The following is a 22,344-nucleotide window of genomic DNA, read 5'->3' as shown; positions in this document are numbered from 1 at the left end:
CACCCCACTACCCTATACCCATAATCCTGCATTTCCCATGGTCAAGCCACCTAATCCACCACATCCCTGTGTCTCTATGGGTAAATTTAGTATGGCCAATCCACCTAACCTGTGCAAACCAGAGCACCCAGAGGGAATCCACACACACACAAGGAGAATGCGCAAATTCTACAGACAGTTAACCAAGGCTGGTATTGAACCTGGGTTCCTGGCGCTTTGAGGTAGCAGTGAATGCTAACAACTGAGCCACTGCGCCACCTCAGCTTAGGGAAGCTTCCTACATATCCAAGTACATACTGATCCATTTTCTCCCTCATTTATCCTAAGTGCTCCTGATTTGAAATTGATCTGATTGATGTTTGGTACATGGGCCAACCAATCCCAGTGTTACTGGATTTGCCTCAGTTCAGTTTCTTCCTGAATTGTAAAATTATGAAGTAGATCTAAAGAAGCAACAAGAAAGACTGACTTTGTGTACTTGACAGTGTATTACTTCTTAATTAACAAAGCTCAAAAAGCTGACACATTTTGGTGGGAATTAGTCAAAACAAGTTTGGGATTTATGGAATTGGATCCCAATTTTGTAGTTAAGAGTGAAATATGTTATGAATGAATAAAAATTAAAGAAAGCTTTAAAATGTATTAAAAAGAAACAATTTACTTTGTGGTATCAGGAGTTTTTGGGAAATGTAATCATACTCACTTCATTGTTGTGTCTTCAAATTCATTTTCATAGCCTTTCCTGTCGACCTTAGCTGTTGCCTAACCCATTGATTTCTTAGCACTAGAACCAATTTAGTTACATTTCTGTGCCTGGAGACTGCAAAAGTACTGCCAAATGCCAGCTAGCCCCAAGTTCTACTTGTATTCTTGGACACTGTCCTCCCATTAGCCATTTCTAATGATGCACCAGCTCTTTCCTCAACCATGAGACTGGTCAGTCATTCAGTTTCCTACTTCTGCTGCAGCCTGTAGACTTGCCATGACCCTCAACCCTCTGAACTGCCAATGTTGCAATATCGTTTCACCATGTTGCATTCAAGTGGCATGTACCATCTACCATCTTACTGTGTACGTTAGGCCTTTCTACATCAGTATTCACGTAGAGCTGAAAAGACAGGTGACAGATCAGGCTAAGAAGAGAGATGTGTAGTAGACTGAGCCAAATAAAATAGGCAGTGGACAGAATCTTGCACAGTGAGGTCTAGGGTGGGAGTTGGTCTGAAAGTAGATGTTGCTTGGACGGGGATGGGTCAGGTTTTCCTGTCCAGTCATCGTGTGTATGCATTTTTTTTTTGCATTGTTGAATGATGAATCTTATGGAGCAGGGATGGCCAAGATGATTAATAGAGTCTGTGTTGGTCTCTCTGCCACCACTACTCACCCCACCTCCTCACACTAACCCAGCATAGATGGCCCTGTGGTTGATCAGAGCGTTTCTAGATATAGAAACAGAAATTGCTAGAAAAGGTCAGCAGGTCTGTGGAGAGAAATCAGTTAATGTGTCGAGTCAAATGACCCTTCCTCAAAACAAATTCAGAGCATTGCTGGATATTCTGCTCCAGGTCATCTTAGACAGCAGGAAGTCCGCCTCCCTTGGAATAGCATCAGCCTGCCCCTCGGTACCAAGACAAGTCATGGCTTCACAGTGAAACCTGAGTCCAGTGCAAAAGAAGGTGAACAATTTCCTGTGTTCCACAAGGATATGTGGTAGTGTCAACTCATTACAATCTTGTACAGTTATACTGTGTGGTAGGCCATTGGAGACACTCACGGGACTATGTGAAACTCCAAACAATGTGAGATATGTGCACTGAATGGCTGGCAGTCACCTCATGCTACAAGTGCTGTACCAGTTCCCAGACAGTGTGCTTCTTACATATTTACTGAGGAGGACTCGGGGCTTGAAATGGCTATGTGTGCTCCTGAAGCATTGACACACCCAGAGTGAAGATGGTCTTCTCACCACCTCCATTCATTTTGCAAAAAAAAAATTCTTCCACCGAGGAAACATCTCTTGCATAGCTGCATAATGGGTTGCAACAGTATTGACATTTTATCAGGAAACAAGTGAAAGGGAAACCATAGTTAATGATTCAGGCCAGAGAGACTTTTTGTTGGAAAGGCTAGAAATGTTACAGGTTTTAAACAAATACAGAGATGGGTAAAGTAGAGGGGAGCGATAGGGGAAGAACATAACGGAGGATTTGAGATAGGGTGAACACTTCAGACAAAAAAAAATGAAATGTCACCACCAAGGTGAGAAGTACTGGGTTTAGTTTTGTAGGAAAAAGGAGAGTCCTTAGCACTGACTGAACTCCTTCCAGATTTTTCTTTTTTAAAAAGATTCTGAGTGTATACTGTAAGAAGAATGATAATTGTAGCCTGAGGAGATTTGAAAAGTAATGCTTTTCTGGCCTGGCAGAACACATCCCAGCTGTGCATTTCACAGCCGAAGATAAATAAAGCACAATGTGTTTATTTATTAGTTAGGGAACAAATCCTCAGCTATTCAAATCACTGGAGTCCTTTGGGTATTTAGACTTCTAGTTTGAGGCCAGATCTGAATAATTGCTTTTCAGCTTAGAGGAAGAAAGCTGCTGAAATCTCCTGAAGAGCAAGAATTAAAAGGAGCGTTTTATCAATAGTTATTTTTAAAAAGTGATTTTCTTACACTAGCCTAAGGGCTCTAAAACAAGAAAATTATTTTGTAGATAGATCTTACTGATCACTGGGGAGAATTCAATTTTCAGTTTGCTTTGATTAAAATTGGAATGGCTATTATAAATATGATGTTAGTCTAAAAAATATATCAATCTGTTCAACTAATTCATGCATTTTTAGTTTCTGCGTTTAACAAAATTTTGTCAGTGAAAAATAATGATTCAATTTGATGCTTTTCTTATAACTTAGTTAAAATTCCAGTGGCAGCTTAGTCTCATGCTAAATGTTTTTAGTGCATTATAGAATTACGAGTCGAGAAGTTGAAACATTTCTGCTGTGACTTCAGGTATCAAAGGAATCAAAATATGGGACAAATTTTTCCTATTATTATCCTTGCTCATTTTAGTATGATTGGGAGCAACCAAAAAAATTGATTGGGAGAATCGCACACTGAAAATGTTCCAATTCTCCATGTAGAACTTAAATGGGCTTTGTTACTTCCAACAATTCCCACATCCAATTTACTTCTATGTAGTATGTACAAGGAATCCAAAGATTCAAGGGCAGTCATTTAAAACTTCTGCCACAAATAAGAATTTATTTTAACAAAACTTAAATTCAAAAATGATGTTCTTTCCAGAAACACACAGAACAAGCAGTGTGCTTTGGTTTGGACACAAAGAAGTGAACACTATAATGTGTGCTTTCACCTCATGACTTTGATACTGATGGAGACCAAATTGCAAATTGCTCTCCTATTGTTCTTGTATGCAATCCCAGAGGCTAACATACCAGGCACACACCTACACAACATGTTAATTACTTAAATCTGCAAATATGGGCAGGTTCAAGTGGATTCTACTCAAGCACATTTTGTGAGCACAGCACCAATTTATGATTGGAGATGGTCAACCCTATCCCTGACAACACACGCAATGCACTACAAATTAATACAGCCATTATGAAGAAGATCAGAATGTGACCTTGACTTTTTTAATGACCTTGCAGTGGAAGTTTGTTGTCTTTCCCAGAAAACAAATGTCAATGGGTTTAAGCATAATAGATTTAGAATCTACAAGACCCTTTGCTTTATCTTTAAAACTACAGAAATAGTCTGGATCCCTGTTGTAGGTTTAAATCGGCTTCAATGTAGCCTTCATCCAATGAACTGAACATTGCTCTAAGTGGATGGTTGAAACTTGAATGATGTGTTTCCTTCATTAACATAAATTGTTTAAAAATTACAATAAGTCAAAATTCAGGGGACATATCCACAAATTTGTATTAAGTGGAGCTTAAACGTGGCAAGAAAACCCCTACATAACCTGATTTGCTACAAATACATTCTATTTCAAAAGAAGTGAAAACACAGTGATACAATGAATATGTGAAAGTGTCTTTATTTTTCTACTTGCTAATATCTTACAATGGCATGACCTTGTAAAGTAACTGGATCAGTTAGCACTGGAAAAACTCAGTTATCTTTTTCTGCTTATTGACTTGGGACAATCATGTTATTGACTACCATGTCATCATTGTGAATGCTTGGAATGCGTTGCCAACAGTGGTCTCGAAAGCAGAGTCATTAGGGACATTTAAGTGACTGCTGGATATGCACATGGACAGCAGTGAATTGAGGGGTGCATAGGTTAGGTTATTTTATTTTAGATTAGGAATAATCTGCGGCACCTCATCATGGGCCGAAGGGCCTGTTCTGTGCTGTACTTTTCTATGTTCGATGTTCAATGCAGTCAAACCACGTTTCATGTTTCAGTGCAAAGTCCCAAAGTATCTCTCTGGCCTTTGCGAGGGAGACAAGAGGGTAGATCTTCCATCAGAATCTTCAAGGTCATCAGTGATAATCTTTCTTTTCATTGAGACATTTTACTGGAGGTCAACCATGTGGTTTTGTTTGGCAGTGTACAGCTAGTGTTTGACATTTGCAAATGGCTTCTTGGAATTTCCTATCAAAAGCAGTTTTTTTACACAGAGTGGTTCATGTGTGAAAAGAACCTCCAGAGGAAGTGATTACAACATTTAAAAGACATTTAGTTAAGTAGATGAATAAGAAATGTTTCAAAGGTTATGGGCCTTTAATCCTCTGTGCACACTGCATTCATCTTCCTTTAGCTGTATAGACCCATGAATTCCATCCAGGAACCTCTGGCATGGGAGTCCAACCTATAAAATCCAGTAAACTGTTCTGTTTGGGCTTACTTGGTGATTTGTTCTACTTAAATTTGTAGGCGTAACAAAGATTGTTCTTAAACCCTGTTGCCTTATTGGTGCATCCATCCTCTAACAGAACATCAGGATGTGGCCAAAGAGTTGCAGACTTAAAAATTTAATCTCTCCACAGAAGCAATCTGACCACCTGAGTAATTGCAACACTTTCTGCTTTTTACTTAATGGAATTATGCAAAATTGTTTCAGTCTTGCCACCTTTTCTAGTCTTTTTCTTTTTAAAAGGTAATTCATGCACCTTCCACAATAATAAGAAATAGGTCTACTGCCTATTGTTCATTTCCAACAATTACACTCTAATGAGTGCACGAAGATCATTTGATAGTTAGTTTGGCACGAATACAAAGTTACACATTTTAAAGGTGATCCTCGAAATTTCACAATGGCATTTCAATGCCCAGCTCTGCAACTTCAGAGTTTCAGGAATACTTAAAAATAGGCAATGCCACATGAACGCCCAATGCCTTAGGCCCTGTCTGTTACACACCCAGTGTCCAATAAAAATAAAGAAATACCCAGAAACACGAACTGCCCCAGAAACTCCCAGCGTGCAAGGAACAAAGGCAGAACCAAACAAAATCTGCAGATGCCGGAATCCAAGGTAGACAAGCAGAAGGATGGAAGAACACAGCAAGCCAGGCAGCATCAGGAGGTGGAGCAGTCAATGTTTTGGGTGTAGCCCTCCTTCAGAACAATGGCACTCCAGGGACTATCAGTGCCCAGGAATGTCCAGTGACACACAGTATTCCAGAAACACCGAGTAATAACCAGCATCTGCATGCAGCACCTCAGGGACACCCAATGCTCCAAAAAATAATAGTTCAAAGTCAAAAGCCGAGACATTTGCAAGACAAGGAATTATGTCCATATTCTAGTCCAAAGCAGCAGTGACCCTGCAGTTTGAGGAATTGAAAATTTACAACTATTTTATGATCTGTTGTGAAATCCAAATGTCCTAACGCAGGGATTTTTATCTGGCCAAAGTAAACAAGATAAATTATATAGTGTAAATACAACTTGCACATAAATCATTAAAATTGTAATAGAAAAATTCACAACCCCAACAAATCATCCAAAAGTACATCTTGACTGAATTGTGAATAATTTCTTTTATTCCAAGAAAACATTTTCATCTGTATATTAACTGGTAGTTAAAGACAATTTCTAGTTAAATCACAAAATGTTTTCACAATGTTTTAGGCCCAATCTATTCAGCTGTCCATCTATGTTCTCTCTAAGCTCTGCACAGATCCATTGGTGTGCTGATAAAACTTTACTTTCTGAAGCTGATGCCTTGGAGGTCTATGTAGAGGCAGGAAAAATTAGAGAGAATATTCTCTCTTGATATAGAACAACAGCCACCACAGGGATCAATCGAAAAAATTTTCACTGTGAAGCTGCTTCCAATCAATTATTTCCATTATAGCCTGGTAGGGCTTCGATGGTGCCGTGATAGTGTACCTATCTCTGGATTAGTAGACTTAGGTTCAAGACCCACCTACTCCACAGATGTGTACTAGCCACTGTGCCACCATGCTGCCCACTCTTGGGGGTAAAGGGATCCGTAGCTATGGGGAGGGAACAGTCTACTGAGTGGGCTGATCAGCCATGACCATACTGAATGAAGCAGGCTCAAAGGGCCAAATGGCCTTCTCCTAGTTCTGTGCTACTTTTGGTGATATGAGCAGCATTGATGTTGATTTTGAAATACTTGTCTTTGCAAATCAGCTGAACAACCTTTGTCCAGTTTCATTTCCTTCCTTGCATTCTATTTTCTTAGAGACAAAAAAATTACAGATATTGGAATCCAAAGTAGACACACAAAAGGCTGGAAGAACACATCAAGCCAGACAGAATTAGGAGGTGGAGGTCGACGTTTCGTTCAACTTCTCCACCTCCTGATGCTGCCTGGCTTGCCATGTTCTTCCATCCTCCTACTTGTCTGCTTTCTATTTTCTAGCAAAGAAGACTTACTCTTTTTACTTTAAATGCAGGAATGACAAGAGGTTTTCGCACCTGTGAGCTAAGTGTACACAGTACCCAGAGATGGTTTAGTGACCCAGGAGTACACAGTGCCCAGGGATGGTGAGTGACCCAGGGGTACACAGTGCCCAGAGATGGTTAGTGACCCAGGAGTACACTGTGCGCAGGGATGGTGAGTGACCCAGGGGTACACTGTGCCCAGGGATGGTGAGTGACCCAGGAGTACACATTGCCCAGGGATGGTGAGTGACCCAGGGGTACACAGTGCCTGGGGATGGTGAGTGACCCAGGGGTGCACAGTGCCCAGGCATGGTGAGTGTCCCAGGGGTACACAGTGCCCAGGGATGGTGAGTGTCCCAGGGGTACACAGTGCCCAGGGATGGTGAGTGACCCAGGAATACACTGTGCCCAGGGATGGTGAGTGACTCAGGAGTACACTGTGCCCAGGGATGGTGAGTGACCCAGTGGTACACAGTGCCCAGGGATGGTGAGTGACCCAGTGGTACACTGTGCCCAGGGATGGTGAGTGACCCAGGGGCACACAGTGCCCAGGGATGGTGAGTGACCCAGGAGTACACAGTGCCCAGGGATGGTGAGTGACCCAGGAGTACACAGTGCCCGGGGATGGTGAGTGACCCAGGGGTACACAGTGCCCAGGGATGGTGAGTGACCCAGGGGTACACAGTGCCCAGGGATGGTGAGTGACCCAGGAGTACACTGTGCCCAGGGATGGTGAGTGTCCCAGAGGTTCACAGTGCCCAGGGATGGTGAGTGACCCAGGGGTACACAGTGCCCAGGGATGGTGAGTGGCCCAGGAGTACACTGTGCCCAGGGAAGGTGAGTGACCCAGGGGTACACAGTGCCCAGGGATGGTGAGTGACCCAGGGGTACACATAGCCCAGGGATGGTGAGTGACCCAGGGACGGTGAGTGGCCCAGGAGTACACTGTGCCCAGGGATGGTGAGTGACCCAGGGGTACACAGTGCCCAGGGATGGTGAGTGACCCAGGGACGGTGAGTGACCCAGGGGTACACAGTGCCCAGGGATGGTGAGTGACCCAGGGGTACACAGTGCCCAGGGATGGTGAGTGGCCCAGGGACGGTGAGTGACCCAGGGGTACACAGTGCCCAGGGATGGTGAGTGACCCAGGGGTACACAGTGCCCAGGGATGGTGAGTGGCCCAGGGGTACACAGTGCCCAGGGATGGTGAGTGACCCAGGGATGGTGAGTGACCCAGGGGTACACAGTGCCCAGGGATGGTGAGTGACCCAGGGACGGTGAGTGACCCAGGGGTACACAGTGCCCAGGGATGGTGAGTGACCCAGGGACGGTGAGTGACCCAGGGGTACACAGTGCCCAGGGATGGTGAGTGACCCAGGGATGGTGAGTGACCCAGGGGTACACAGTGCCCAGGGATGGTGAGTGACCCAGGGACGGTGAGTGACCCAGGGGTACACAGTGCCCAGGGATGGTGAGTGACCCAGGGACGGTGAGTGACCCAGGGGTACACAGTGCCCAGGGATGGTGAGTGACCCAGGGACGGTGAGTGACCCAGGGGTACACAGTGCCCAGGGATGGTGAGTGACCCAGGGATGGTGAGTGACCCAGGGGTACACAGTGCCCAGGGATGGTGAGTGACCCAGGGGTACACAGTGCCCAGGGATGGTGAGTGACCCAGGGATACACAGTGCCCAGGGACGGTGAGTGACCCAGGGACGGTGAGTGACCCAGGGATGGTGAGTGACCCAGGGATGGTGAGTGACCCAGGGGTACACAGTGCCCAGGGATGGTGAGTGACCCAGGGGTACACAGTGGACACCCAGAACCTCGCTGACCTCCCTGTGACCCCACCCCTGGGACATGCGCACTCCCCGATAGCGCGGTTGACCAGTGACGTAGTGGGTATGTGACGTCAAAGCGCTGGAGCGTGCAAGCTGCGCCATTTCCGGCGATCTCCTTCCGGTTTTGTGTTGGGCCTCTTGTTGGTGACAGACGGGGCACGATGGCGATGCAAGCGGCGAAACGGGCGAACGTGAGTGTGGCTTCCGTCCCGATCCCCTCCCCAGCGCAACAGGCCTCCCCCGGAGACCCCTCAGCGCCCCCCCCCATCCTCGCTTTAACAGGCGGTTTGGTGACCTGTGTGGGGAGGACAGGGTTAATGCCTCAGGTCCAGTCGCCCTTCCAACCGGATCCAGGCTTGTCATCAGTCACTTCAGGGCCTCAGGGCCTGCTCCTTAGTCTCTTACCCCACACCCCCCCCCACACACACACCCCCCCCACACACACACCCCCCCCACACACACACACAGACACACACCCCCACACACACACCCCCACACACACACCCCCACACACACACCCCACACACACACACCCCCCCCACACACACACCCCCCCCCACACACACACCCCCCCCCCACACACACACCCCCCCCACACACACCCCCCCCCCACACACACCCCCCCCCCACACACACCCCCCCCCACACACACCCCCCCCCACACACACACCCCCCCCACACACACCCCCCCCCACACACACCCCCCCCCCACACACACCCCCCCCACACACACCCCCCCCACACACACCCCCCCCCACACACACCCCCCCCCACACACACACAGACACACACCCCCACACACACACCCCACACATACACACACACCCCCCACACACACACCCCCCCCACACACACACCCCCCCCACACACACACACAGACACACACCCCCACACACACACCCCCACACACACACCCCCACACACACACCCCCACACACACACCCCACACACACACACCCCCCCCACACACACACCCCCCCCCCACACACACACCCCCCCCCCACACACCCCCCCCCCCACACACACCCCCCCCCCACACACACCCCCCCCCACACACACCCCCCCCCACACACACACCCCCCCCACACACACACCCCCCCCCACACACACCCCCCCCCCCACACACACCCCCCCCCACACACACCCCCCCCACACACACCCCCCCCCACACACACACCCCCCCCCACACACACACAGACACACACCCCCACACACACACCCCACACATACACACACACCCCCCACACACACACACCCCCCACACACACACACCCCCCACACACACACACCCCCCACACACACACACCCCCCACACACACACACCCCCCACACACACACACCCCCCCACACACACACCCCACACACACACACACACCCCCCCCACACACACACACCCCCCCACACACACACACCCCCCCACACACACACCCCCCCCACACACACACCCCCCCCACACACACACCCCCCCCACACACACCCCCCCCCACACACACCCCCCCCCCACACACACCCCCCCCCACACACACCCCCCCCCACACACACCCCCCCCCACACACACCCCCCCCCACACACACCCCCCCCCCCACACACCCCCCCCCACACACACCCCCCCCCACACACACCCCCCCCCACACACACCCCCCCCCACACACACCCCCCCCCACACACACCCCCCCCCACACACACCCCCCCCCCCACACACACCCCCCCCACACACACCCCCCCCACACACACCCCCCCCCACACACACACAGACACACACCCCCACACACACACCCCACACATACACACACACCCCCCACACACACACACCCCCCACACACACACACCCCCCACACACACACACCACCCCCCACACACACACACCCCCCACACACACACACCCCCCACACACACACACAGACACACACACACACACCCCCCACACACACACACCCCCCACACACACACACCCCCCACACACACACACCCCCCACACACACACACCCCCCACACACACACACCCCCCACACACACACCCCCCACACACACACACACACCCCCCACACACACACACACACACCCCCCACACACACACACACACCCCCCACACACACACACACACCCCCCACACACACACACACACCCCCCACACACACACACACACCCCCCACACACACACACACACCCCCCACACACACACACACACCCCCCACACACACACACACCCCCCACACACACACACACACCCCCCACACACACACACACACCCCCCACACACACACACACACCCCCCACACACACACACACACCCCCCACACACACACACACACCCCCCACACACACACACACACCCCCCACACACACACACACACCCCCCACACACACACACACACCCCCCACACACACACACACACACACCCCCACACACACACACACACACACCCCCACACACACACACACACCCCCCACACACACACACACACACACACACACACACACACACACTGACCTGTGGCATGGGCTGCTCCCAGCACCACATACCCATTCTCACCCGCACTGGTCCCTACCATCAGTCTTTCTGTAGTTTACTGTTGTACCTTCCTTTTCCTAACTGCCTTTCTCCCCCACTTTGTACCTTGCTCCACCTGTTGTGTTTGACTACACCACCGCCCCCCCCACCACCAAGTTTAGTAGAAATACTTCCAACTACCTACCACTAGCTCAGAAGAAGCATCCCTAGACCTAAAGCACTAACTCTGCTTTCTTTACACAGATGCTGCCAGACCTGCTTAGTTTCTCCAACAATTTTTTGGTTTTGTTTGATTTCCAGCATCGTCAGTTCTTTTTACCCCTGTATTTTTTTCTCATCCTTGGAGCTGTTCTGGTATTTCTCTTTCCATTGGTGGTTGAGCCATATTTTTGAATGTTTTCTTTTGCATTTTATCCCTTTGTGCTTAAAGCCTTGTTAACCGCTTTTCAGTTTGCCCTTCCAGCCTCAGTAATGTCTGCATGTTTGCCCTTGGATTTCCTCCCTTGAGAATCTGTGTCCCCCTTTATATTGTACCTCTCCTACCAAGTTGTACTTTCCTACATCAGTGCATTAATAATCACTTGTTTTCTTATTTCAGATTCGTTTGCCTCCAGAAGTAAATCGTATCTTGTATATAAGAAATTTGCCATACAAAATAACAGCAGAAGAAATGTACGATATATTTGGGAAATATGGACCAATCCGACAGATCAGAGTGTAAGTATTATACTATTTCAAATTAGTATTTAACTAGGCTGTGACAGACTTTTAATCAACAAGGGAACCATTTGAAGAAAAGAATCCTGACAGTGTAGATACAAGCCCTTTGGCCCAACAAGTCCATACCAACCGTCCAAAGTGTATCCTACCGAAACCCATTCCCCTACTAGTCTACATTTCCCCCTGACTAATGCACCTAACCTACTCACTCCTGGAACACCACGGGCAATTTAGCATGGCCAGTTCACCTAACCTGCACATCTTTGGACTGTGGGAGAAAACCAGAGCACTCGGAGGAAACCCACACAGACACGGGGAGAATGTCAGTCGCGTGAGGCGGGAATTGAACCTGGATCTCTGGTTCTGTGAGGCGGTAGTGCTAACCACTGAACCACCGTACTGCGGGAAAGATATGAAAGTACTGCTGAGGATTATAAATCACCATCTCATAGATTAGTAGTACAGGCCCAGTGGGCCAAATGGTCTACATTTGCTTAAACCTTACAATATTATATCTCCAAATGATCTGTATAATGAATGGCAAATATGTGATTTGGAGGGCGAGGGATGATAGGATTGGACATAACCATTCGTTATTGTGAATTGCATTGTTTGCTCTGGTGATTCTTCTAGTTGGCAATGTTGCCCAGTAGCAGGCTTGGGTACTGCGCTACAGAGAAAATGGTGCAAAATGCCTGAGGTTCAGTTAAGGAAATCTCCAAGTGCCCTTATACCCAAATTTGAAATTAAAGCCAGCAATGTCAGCTGTGGCTTAGTTAATAGCACCTTTTGTTTCTGAATTAGAAGTTTATGGGTTAAAATATTTGTCTCAAGACTAGCACATAAAATCTAGAGTAAAACTTCAGTGCCACCGAGGAAGAAAAGCAATGTTAGAGGTAAAGCCTTTTTAATTCATATGTTAAGCAGAAACTAGGAGGTAGCAAAAGATCTCGGGAGATGTCAAAGGAGTGTGCAGGAGTTCTCCTGGTGATCTGGCCAATATTAATCTCTATGAATGCTTCTAAATTGTTTGACCATCTTTACTGTTTGCACAACTTCAATGTGCACAAATTAAATGCTGCTTTTCCTACAGTATACAATGAGTACACTTTAAAGGTGCCCCATTAGCTGTGAAGTGCTTTGTAATATCATGAAAGCTGTATAATTGCAGAGCTCTTTTCAAAGTTAATATTGCAGCTCTTGATGTACAAATCTGGAGTGTGGATTTAAGGTGGACAATCCTCTACCAAAGTGTTAGAATATTTGTGTATCCGCTTGAATACACCTCTTCCTACTGCCCCTTCAACCATGACCTGACTCCCCATCACCAAACCATCATCTCCCAGACTATACAGAACCTCATCACCTCAGGAGGTCTCCCACCCACAGCTTCCAACCTCATAGTCTGGAACCCCGCACCGCCTGATTCTACCTCCTTCCCAAGATCCACAAGCCTGACCACCCAGGCCGACCCATTGTCTCAGCCTGCTCCTGCCCCACCGAACTCATCTCCACCTACCTCGATACTGTCCTATTCCCCCTCGTCCAGGAACTCCCCACATACGTTCGAGATAGTACCCATACCTTCCACCTCCTCCAAGATTTCTGTTTCCCTGGCCCCCATCGCTTCATCTTCCCCATGGCCATCCAATCCCTCTTCACCTCCTTCCGCCATGACCAGGCCCTCCAAGCCCTCCATTTCTTCCTCTCCCGAGGTCTCCAACAGTGCCCTTCCACTGACATACTCATTCGTTTGGCTGAACTGGTCCTCATTCTTAACAATTTCTCTTTCGAATCTTCCCACTTCCTCCAAACCAAAGGGGAAGCCATGGGCATCCATATGGGCCCCGGCTATGCCTGTCTCTTTATTGGCTACGTAGAACAGTCCAGCTTCCGTAGTTACACCGGCACCACTCCCCACCTCTTTCCCTGCTACATTGATGACTGCGTCGGTGCCACCTCATGCTCCCATGAGGAGGTTGAGCAGTTCATCAACTTCACCATTACATTCCACCCTGACCTTAAATTTACCTGGACCATCTCTGACACCTCCCTCCCCTTCCTGGACCTCTCCATCTCCATTAATGGCGACCGACTAGACACTGACATTTTTTTACAAACCCACCGACTCCCACAGCTACCTGGATTACACCACCTCCCACCCTACCTCCTGCAAAAATGCCATCTATTCCTGATGAAGGGCTTTTGCCCGAAATGTCGATTTTCCTGCTCGTCGGATGCTGCCTGACCTGCTGTGCTTTTCCAGCATCACTCTGATCTAAGCTATTTGTGTATCAGCTTGTTTTGTTTATACCTTCTGTACAATGTCTTCCTAGCAAGGCCTGTATTTGATGCTTATTGATAATGAGGTAAAAACAGTGACTGCAGATGCTGGAAACCAGATTCTGGATCAGTGGTGCTGGAAGAGCACAGCAGTTCAGGCAGCATCCAAGGAGCAGCAAAATCGACGTTTCGGGCAAAAGCCCTTCATCAAGTATAAAGGCAGAGAGGCTGAAGTGTGGAGAGATAAGCTAGAGGAGGGTGGGGGTGGGGAGAAAGTAGCATAGAGTACAATGGGTGAGTGGGGGAGGGGATGAAGGTGATAGGTCAGGGAGGAGAGGATGGAGTGGATAGGTGGAAAAGGAGATAGGCAGGTAGGTCAAGTCCGGACAAGTCATGGGGACAGTGCTGAGCTGGAAGTTTGAAACTAGGGTGAGGTGGGGGAAGGGGAAATGAGGAAGCTGTTGAAGTCCACATCGATGTCCTGGGGTTGAAGTGTTCCGAGGTGGAAGATGAGGCGTTCTTCATCCAGGTGTCTGGTGGTGAGGGAGCGGCGGTGAAGGAGGACCTCCATGTCCTCGGCAGGGTGGGAGGGGGAGTTTAAATGTTGGGCCACCGGGTGGTGTGGTTGATGTTCCCTAAAGCGCTCTGCTAGGAGGTGCCCAGTCTCCCCAATGTAGAGGAGACCGCATCAGGAGCAACGGATACAATAAATGATATTAGTGGATGTGCAGGTAAAACTTTGGATGTGGAAGGCTCTTTTAGGGCCTTGGATAGAGGTGAGAGAGGAGGTGTGGGCGCAGGTTTTACAGTTCCTGTGGTGGCAGGAGAAGGAGCCAGGATGGAAGGGTGGGTTGTAGGGGGGCGTGGACTTGACCAGGTAGTCACGGAGGGAACGGTCTTTGCGGAAGGTGGAAAGGGGTGGGGAGGGAAATATATCCCTGGTGGTGAGGTCTTTTTGGAGGTGACGGAAATGTCTGTGGATGATTTGGTTTATGCGAAGGTTGGTAGAGTGGAAGGTGAGCACCAGGGGTGTTCTGTCCTTGTTACAGTTGGAGGGGTGTGGCCTGAGGGCAGAGGTGCGGGATGTGGACGAGATGCGTTGGAGGGCATCTTTAACCACGTGGGAAGGGAAATTGCGGTCTCGAAAGAAGGAGGCCATCTGGTGTGTTCTGTGGTGGAACTGGTCCTCCTGGGAGCAGATACGGTGGAGGTGGAGGAATTGGGAATACGGGATGGCATTTTTGCAAGAGATAGGGTGGGAAGAGGTGTAATCCAGGTAGCTGTGGGAGTCGGTGGGTTTGTAAAAAATGTCAGTGTCAAGTCAGTCTTCATTAATGGAGATGGAGAGGTCCAGGATGGGGAGGGAGGTGTCAGAGATGGTCCAAGTAAATTTAAGGTCAGGGTGGAATGTGTTGGTGAAGTACAGAGACGACTTGAATAACTGCAGTTCACCTGGTGCAGGTGGAATGATAGTTTAGTTGGGTCAGAAACCGAAGTGAAGTCACCTGACAGGGCAGCACTCTAAAAGCTTGTGTTTTCAAATAAAACTTTAACCTTGGTGTCACATGACATCTGACCTTGCCCAACCCAGTCCAACACTGGCACCTCCATGTTAGTTTCATTAGGAAGAGACTTCTAGGAGTTTGACAAATACTTTACAAGGATGGTAATACAGTTCCAAGTTAGGATGGTGTGGACTTGTGCTGTGCAGTTAAGTGTTCCCATGCATTTGTCCTTTTAGGTTGTTGAGGTTGAGATGTCATGCATATTATGAAGTTCATGCCCATTTGATTTTTACATTAACATTTTAAAGGCTCAGTAACTTGCTGTTTTCAGGTTAATGGATTCATTTGTCATGTTTTTGCCATACAGTATTTTCTATGACACAAGTACAAATGATAAACGTGCTTGAATAGCATGTTGATATTTTTAAAGTCTGAAAAAATATTGTGAATATTTGTGTGTTAGTTTGAAAGCAATTCAAGAAAATCTGTAAACTCGGGTAGCTTTTGTTGTCGTCTTAATGTTGGAGAACATTTTAAAGGCAGAAGTGCACACCAACCAAGCTGAAATTGGAAGAGGGATGAAGTCAAAGACATCATCGAAGAGGTTTTGAAAACAGGCATGGTGAGGTAGGAAAATAGAATAATTTTGGGGAAGACCTCATAGGGCATAAACCTAATTTATGAAAATATGGAGGAAATAGAAGGCAGTTAGGAATCTGGAAGTGGAAGAAGTTGGCAAGAAAGCCATAGACTATTACTTATGTAAGTTGGAGGTAATAATCAAAGGATTTAAAGGTTTGTCATTTGACACCCAGTGGAGGTTGGCAAGAATTAAAATGCTGCTTGTGAAGTAGAGATATTGGTCAAAACGTGATGTGCAAATTAGTTTTTTTTGACTAGTTAAGTGAGATTTTTAATCAGTTAAGGGTATCAGTGGTTATGGGGAAAGGGAGGAAGGTTGAATTGAGGATTATCAGGCCGGCTATGATCTTATTAAATGGTAGAGTAGAAGCAATGGGCTGAATAGTTGACTTCAACTTCTGCGCTTTGTTTCTGAAGTCTGTGTGTTAATTTGGTACTGGATGTGCGACTATTTTAAAGCCAAACATCCGTGGTAAAATGTAATATTGCAAGAAATGCAGTGTTGCTAAAGCTCAATGATAAAAGCCACTAAAGATGAAAGCCAAATCCATTCACAAAAATTTGATTTTAAAGAATGAAGAAACTAAGCTGCTCATTGCAAAGCAAAACCATCATTTCATTTATGAAATGAAAGCCTTTGAGATGTTTCAAAGAGCTTTACAGTCATGTTGTACTGTTGAAGCATGGTTACAATAATAATGTAAGACACATGATAGCCAATTTATACACAGCCATGTTCAACAAATGTGATGTCTAATCTGTTTGTCATGTTCTTTCAGGGGTAAATACTGGCCAGAAGGCAGAGAGTGATTCGCTGCTACTACTAACAATGATGGAACTTTGGCTATATGTGAATAGGGCAACAATTTCTTTATTCTGCTAGTTAGTGCCAGTTTTAACATGATTAAGTTGGGAAGAAATGCATCTTTGTTAATGATATGTGGATTGCCTCATTAATTGAATAATAGAGTGCATTTCTCAAGACATCTTCAGAGATTAGCAAAGTCTCCTTGATGTGAGCCAAGTACAGTTAAATTTTTAATTTGTGCTGAGCTGAGATCCATGATTCATTGTGCCTTGCTGCTGGGTTAAGTACGTAATTGCCTTAGATTGACAAGCGCTGTTTTAACTTAGACCAAAAATTTGAGATTTGTCTTGGACCTGGGTGACTGAGAATAAATTTAGCTACTTGTAGTCCATTTTAGGCTTGAATGAGTAATTAGAAATTAAAAGTTGAAATTTTAAAATTGAGTTTAAATTTTTAAGAGCAAAATGACTTTTTTTATCAAAAAGACTTGGAAATTTTTGAAAAAGATACTTGTAGTTTTCCAGTGAAATCTAAATTCTCTTATTATGATGTGTTCATAATGTATCCCTGCCAAAGCTGAACTTGGTATCCCTGCTTAGCCTGGAGTACGACGCTGCATGGACCTGCTTTGTTGTTAGAAAAAAAATTCCATTGTTTCTGTCTTGTTCTCATTGCTCCGGCCATCATTTATTCAAATAGTTATGCAATATGAAATGCAATGCGTTCTTTACTTATTAATGAGTAACACCTCTGTCAAATGTTTACCTCATGTCTTAACACTGATTTCCTCACCCAGGGGGAAGCCTTTCCTTATTTATCCTGCCAAATTTCTTCAATGTTAAAACACCTGTACTAATGTTTTCAGTGTCTCTGCTCCAGTGGAAACACCCACTGTCTTCGTAGCTTCTTGGTTCCGGTTTCATGCTGACAAATCTGTACTCTGTTTTGTTATCTTCGTTCTTTAAAGAGACTTGCGAAATTGTTCATAATTTTTGACTGAGCCATTGCTTTACGCCAGCGTGGTTGTGTGTGTAGTTTTGTTTTTGTTTTTTTTTGGAAGAGAAGTCAAAAATTAGATTTGTCAGAATAACCTGTTCCTCCCAGTTTGGGAGTGGAATGGTTTTTGTTTCCTCCCCTCTTCTGATGCTTGGGGTCCATATCATCCAAGTACTGAACAGCACATCTACATGCAAATAAAAGTTGCCTATCCTATAAGCCAACTTCTGAAGAATGTCCTTTTCTTAACGAGAACAAAAATGGCTTGCTGATTTAAAAAAAACCGAAGTGGAATAGATATGTCAGTATATTTAGTTTGACAGACACCCATTGGAACTGGCTTAACAATTTCAGAGCAAATCTTAGCCAGGAAGCTGATATCTGATAAATAAGCTTGCATTCCATTCATAGAATCCCAATAGCATGGAAGCAGGCCATTCACACATGTCCACACTGTGACCCTCTGAAGCACATCCCATCTGGACCCACTCCCCTACCCTATTTCCCATGGCTAGTCCATCTAACCTGCACATCTTTGGACTGAAGGGGAAAACCAGAGCACCCAGGAAGAAACCTTTTGCAGGCATGGCAGGAATATACAAACTGCACACAGTCACCTGAGGGTGCAGCCGAACCTGGGTCCTTGGCGCTGAGAGAGAGCATGGCTAACCACTGAGCCACCATGCCACTTGTTAGTCTGGTTCATATTACAAACTAGCATTGAAACTAGACTTGTGTTCCTGACGTTTTGCTTGTTCAATAAATGGTTGATTGTTCTTTTACTTTTGGAAAATAAGTACTTCAAGAGAAATTCACAAATAATGAATGCACATTATTTAATGGCTCTAAATGAGGAATTAACGTGCTGTACATAGAGGTATAAGAATTGGAGTAGACTAATGACCCTTTTAGTGTGTTCTACTATCTGACAAATTTGTATCTTAATGTAATCCACCTGTCTTGGTTCACTAACCCTGAAAACACTCAACTAACAAATATCTTGAAGTTGAAATTTTCAATTTCATGAAGTCACAATGTTTTTCTGGGAGAGAATGTTACAGATTGCCCTCCTTTGTAGGAAAAAAGTATGTTCTCTGTCATATAGAAATGTCAATTCTTGCAAATTACTGGAATAAATGAAACCGAGCAAAATCTGTAGTTTTAATGCCCTCAAGTTTGCGTAACCTTAATTCTGTAAACTTTGTCTAACAGAGGAAACACACCTGAGACGAGGGGAACTGCATACGTAGTGTACGAAGATATTTTTGATGCCAAGAATGCTTGTGACCACTTATCTGGGTTCAATGTGTGCAACAGATACCTTGTAGTTTTGTATTACAATGCAAACAGGGTAAGCTTTGTTTCTTGGTTCTTCGTGTTGAAGTTTTATAATCAAGCCTGATTTGTGTAAACGATGCTGGAAATGGCCCATTAAAAATATACTTGTCTTTCGATAGTTAAAAATCCAAGGTATTTCACAAAAAGGGTAAAAAGTAACCAAAAAAAGTCATCGTAGGTATATAAAGAATGGATGACAATCTATTACATATAGTTCTTGTATAAAGTGATGTTCCAGCAGTGTGATTTGTCTATAACATCACTGAAGAATTAGGGAATGGTATTTTTGAGAACACTTGCCTCTGTTCACAATAACACGATTCGAGCGGCAATCAATTCACCTGCTTCATTTTGTAGTTGTGCCAATGTTGGCTAAAGTCAGAGCATGAGAGATACAGTACGATACATTGAGCAGCTTCATCTCAAAAGTTAACCTAATGAATGTTCATTGCTCTCCCTCTGAGGCAACCACAACTGTACCTGAAGGTAGTGGTGAAGACGCTCTGTCCCTGCATTAACAATATTTTTTTAAAGTAATGTATTAAATGTATTTAAATATGGTTTCAGCCTTCACTTCAGGCTGTGCTATATTGTGTTAGTATTTGGGTGGTTTTTGAGCAATCGTGAGTGATTTTAAATTGCTGTTCTGCCCCTAACCCCACCTTTCCCATAGGCCCCATTATTTCTGTTAAGCAAGGTTTTACTGGAACACAACTACTGCATTATAGGAGATCTACCTGTATAAGTTGGTGAAATAGACTTCGACAATGTTCCAAAGAGTCTGATTCAGCTTAATGCTCTGCACAGTGGATGGTAAAAGTGGGTTGGGGGAAAGGTATGCAGATTGATGGAATTCAGAATAAACCGCTTGCATGAGAATGTATAGTGTTGGAGTAATGTTGAGCTGCTATGGAGTAAATATTTTAGGGCTTAAACTTTTTTAATCCTTTTGGAAATGTGGATGTCGCTGGCAAGGGTGGCAATTATTGTCTGTCCCTAACTGCCTTGAAACCAGTTTACTTGGCTATTTCAGAAAGCAATTAAGTCAACCTCATTACTGTGGGTAAAGAACATGGCTTTCGATCTTTTAAATGGAGTTTTAAGATCATATCACTAGGACTAACTAGATTTTAGTTTAATTGGAATTTGATTCCGTCAGCTGCCATGTTAGGATATGAACATTTCTGCTGTGCATTAGCCTGGTTTCTTGACTACTGGTCCAATGACATTAGCACTACACCACATTTATCCTGAGTGTTTAGTATGGAGGACAGGAAACATGTTCAGGACTTGGGAGAAATTGGATATGTGTTGTTGAACTTTGGACAAGTTAGAATTTCTAAGAATGAAATGAGAAGCACATCAGGGTAGTTGTGTCTGGAAGTGATTATACTTTGTATAAGAGATTCAGACAAAGGAACTCAGATAGGTGCCATAGATTATTGTCAATCCACTTGATTTCTGAGCAACACCCCCGGACCACAAACAATCACTGCATAACCTGGGGAAGTGTCACATCACTGACAGCAACTTCTGGGTTTCTGCTTTTCTGCATATGTGCCGACGTTTGCTGTATGTTTCAATGGAATAATGACTGAGTGCTGCTTAGTTTTGTAATCTTCACCGCTGTAAACCTAATGACACCATCACTTTTGGGAGTAATTCTCAATGTTCTGGTAAATGTTGTATTTTGGTTTGCCATTTCTTGGATTAACAGTTGATCAGTGTGCTACAGTGGCTGTTTATTTGAAAGTAAGGTTTTGAGCTTGTTACACTTAGCCTTGATCTTTAAATTCTTTGTGGTGTTCCTTTCTGGTTAATGATCTTTTGAATCCTTAACACGAATGGAATTTCATTTTTCATTGATATAGTTCACATTTTGTAAATCTATAGCTGGATTTGGCTATTTTTGTGACTTCAGTTGGTTTTAAAAAAAAATTTGTTCTCCTTTTTACAGGCTTTCCAAAAAATGGATACAAAGAAAAAGGAAGAGCAACTTAAAATTCTCAAGGAGAAGTATGGAATCAACACTGAAACAAAATGAACCATTGGGTTTTGTTGTTTTAACTTTTGCATTGTAAATACTATTGAAAGGACTGTTGAAGATGTCATAAACTTAGCAATTAGGATAAATCTCACCAGGTTATTTTGTAGTTTAAGAATGCCATTTACTTTGAATAATCAGTGATTGTTTTAAACATTACTTCTGTTTATTTTGACTTTATGTAATATTTTCTTAATTTGAAACATAACATAATTAAGTTTGCATACAAATGGTGATGTTTATATTTGCAAATACTTTTACTGTAACTACACACCAGTTACCATGGTGATCCAGATATTATTTCTGTCAAATGTGCACTCTTGTATTCAAAACGATTGTTTGTGTACAATAAACTGTAAAATGGTTTTACGTTGGTCATTATTGACGTATTTTTGTTGCGAAGTGTGAAGCCAGTGTTCTAGTGTAAGCCTGTTGATACCAGTGTCTTGCCTGTTGATACCAATGTCTTAGGTAGCTAGAGCACTGGGTTGTGGCCTGGTTTGGGACGTGAAATGAAGAAGTCCATCTCGCCCGTAAAACAGAAGTCCATCTGTTGTTCAGTATTCTGACCTTCTCTGTCTTGTTATCCTCCCTCAAACCAGCACCTCCAAACATTAAGTGTAAATGTTGTTGTCATTAAATAGTAACCAGTTGTAAAGTTTTGAAATGTTGCAATCTTTATATTTCAAAAATGTGTAGCTTTGTATATGTATGCAAACATGTACAGAAAAAGAGCATAGTTGCTTTACCTCATTCTCATCTCT

General features: G+C 45.1%; 1 protein-coding gene across 1 annotated transcript; it reads left to right on the top strand.

The window, feature by feature from the left end:
- The first annotated feature begins 8,814 nt into the window (after nucleotides 1–8,814).
- Nucleotides 8,815–21,949, top strand: sf3b6 (splicing factor 3b, subunit 6). Its single transcript, XM_060821964.1, has 4 exons — nucleotides 8,815–8,923; nucleotides 11,843–11,961; nucleotides 19,411–19,549; nucleotides 21,494–21,949. Exons 1-4 carry the CDS (start codon nucleotides 8,894–8,896, stop codon nucleotides 21,578–21,580), a joined length of 375 nt encoding a protein of 124 aa, XP_060677947.1. The 5' UTR covers nucleotides 8,815–8,893; the 3' UTR covers nucleotides 21,581–21,949.
- Nucleotides 21,950–22,344: the final 395 nt, after the last annotated feature.

This window comes from Hemiscyllium ocellatum, chromosome 3, assembly GCF_020745735.1.
Source record: "Hemiscyllium ocellatum isolate sHemOce1 chromosome 3, sHemOce1.pat.X.cur, whole genome shotgun sequence".
Classification (NCBI taxonomy): domain Eukaryota; kingdom Metazoa; phylum Chordata; class Chondrichthyes; order Orectolobiformes; family Hemiscylliidae; genus Hemiscyllium; species Hemiscyllium ocellatum.
This window is presented reverse-complemented; position numbering and strand designations above follow the sequence as displayed.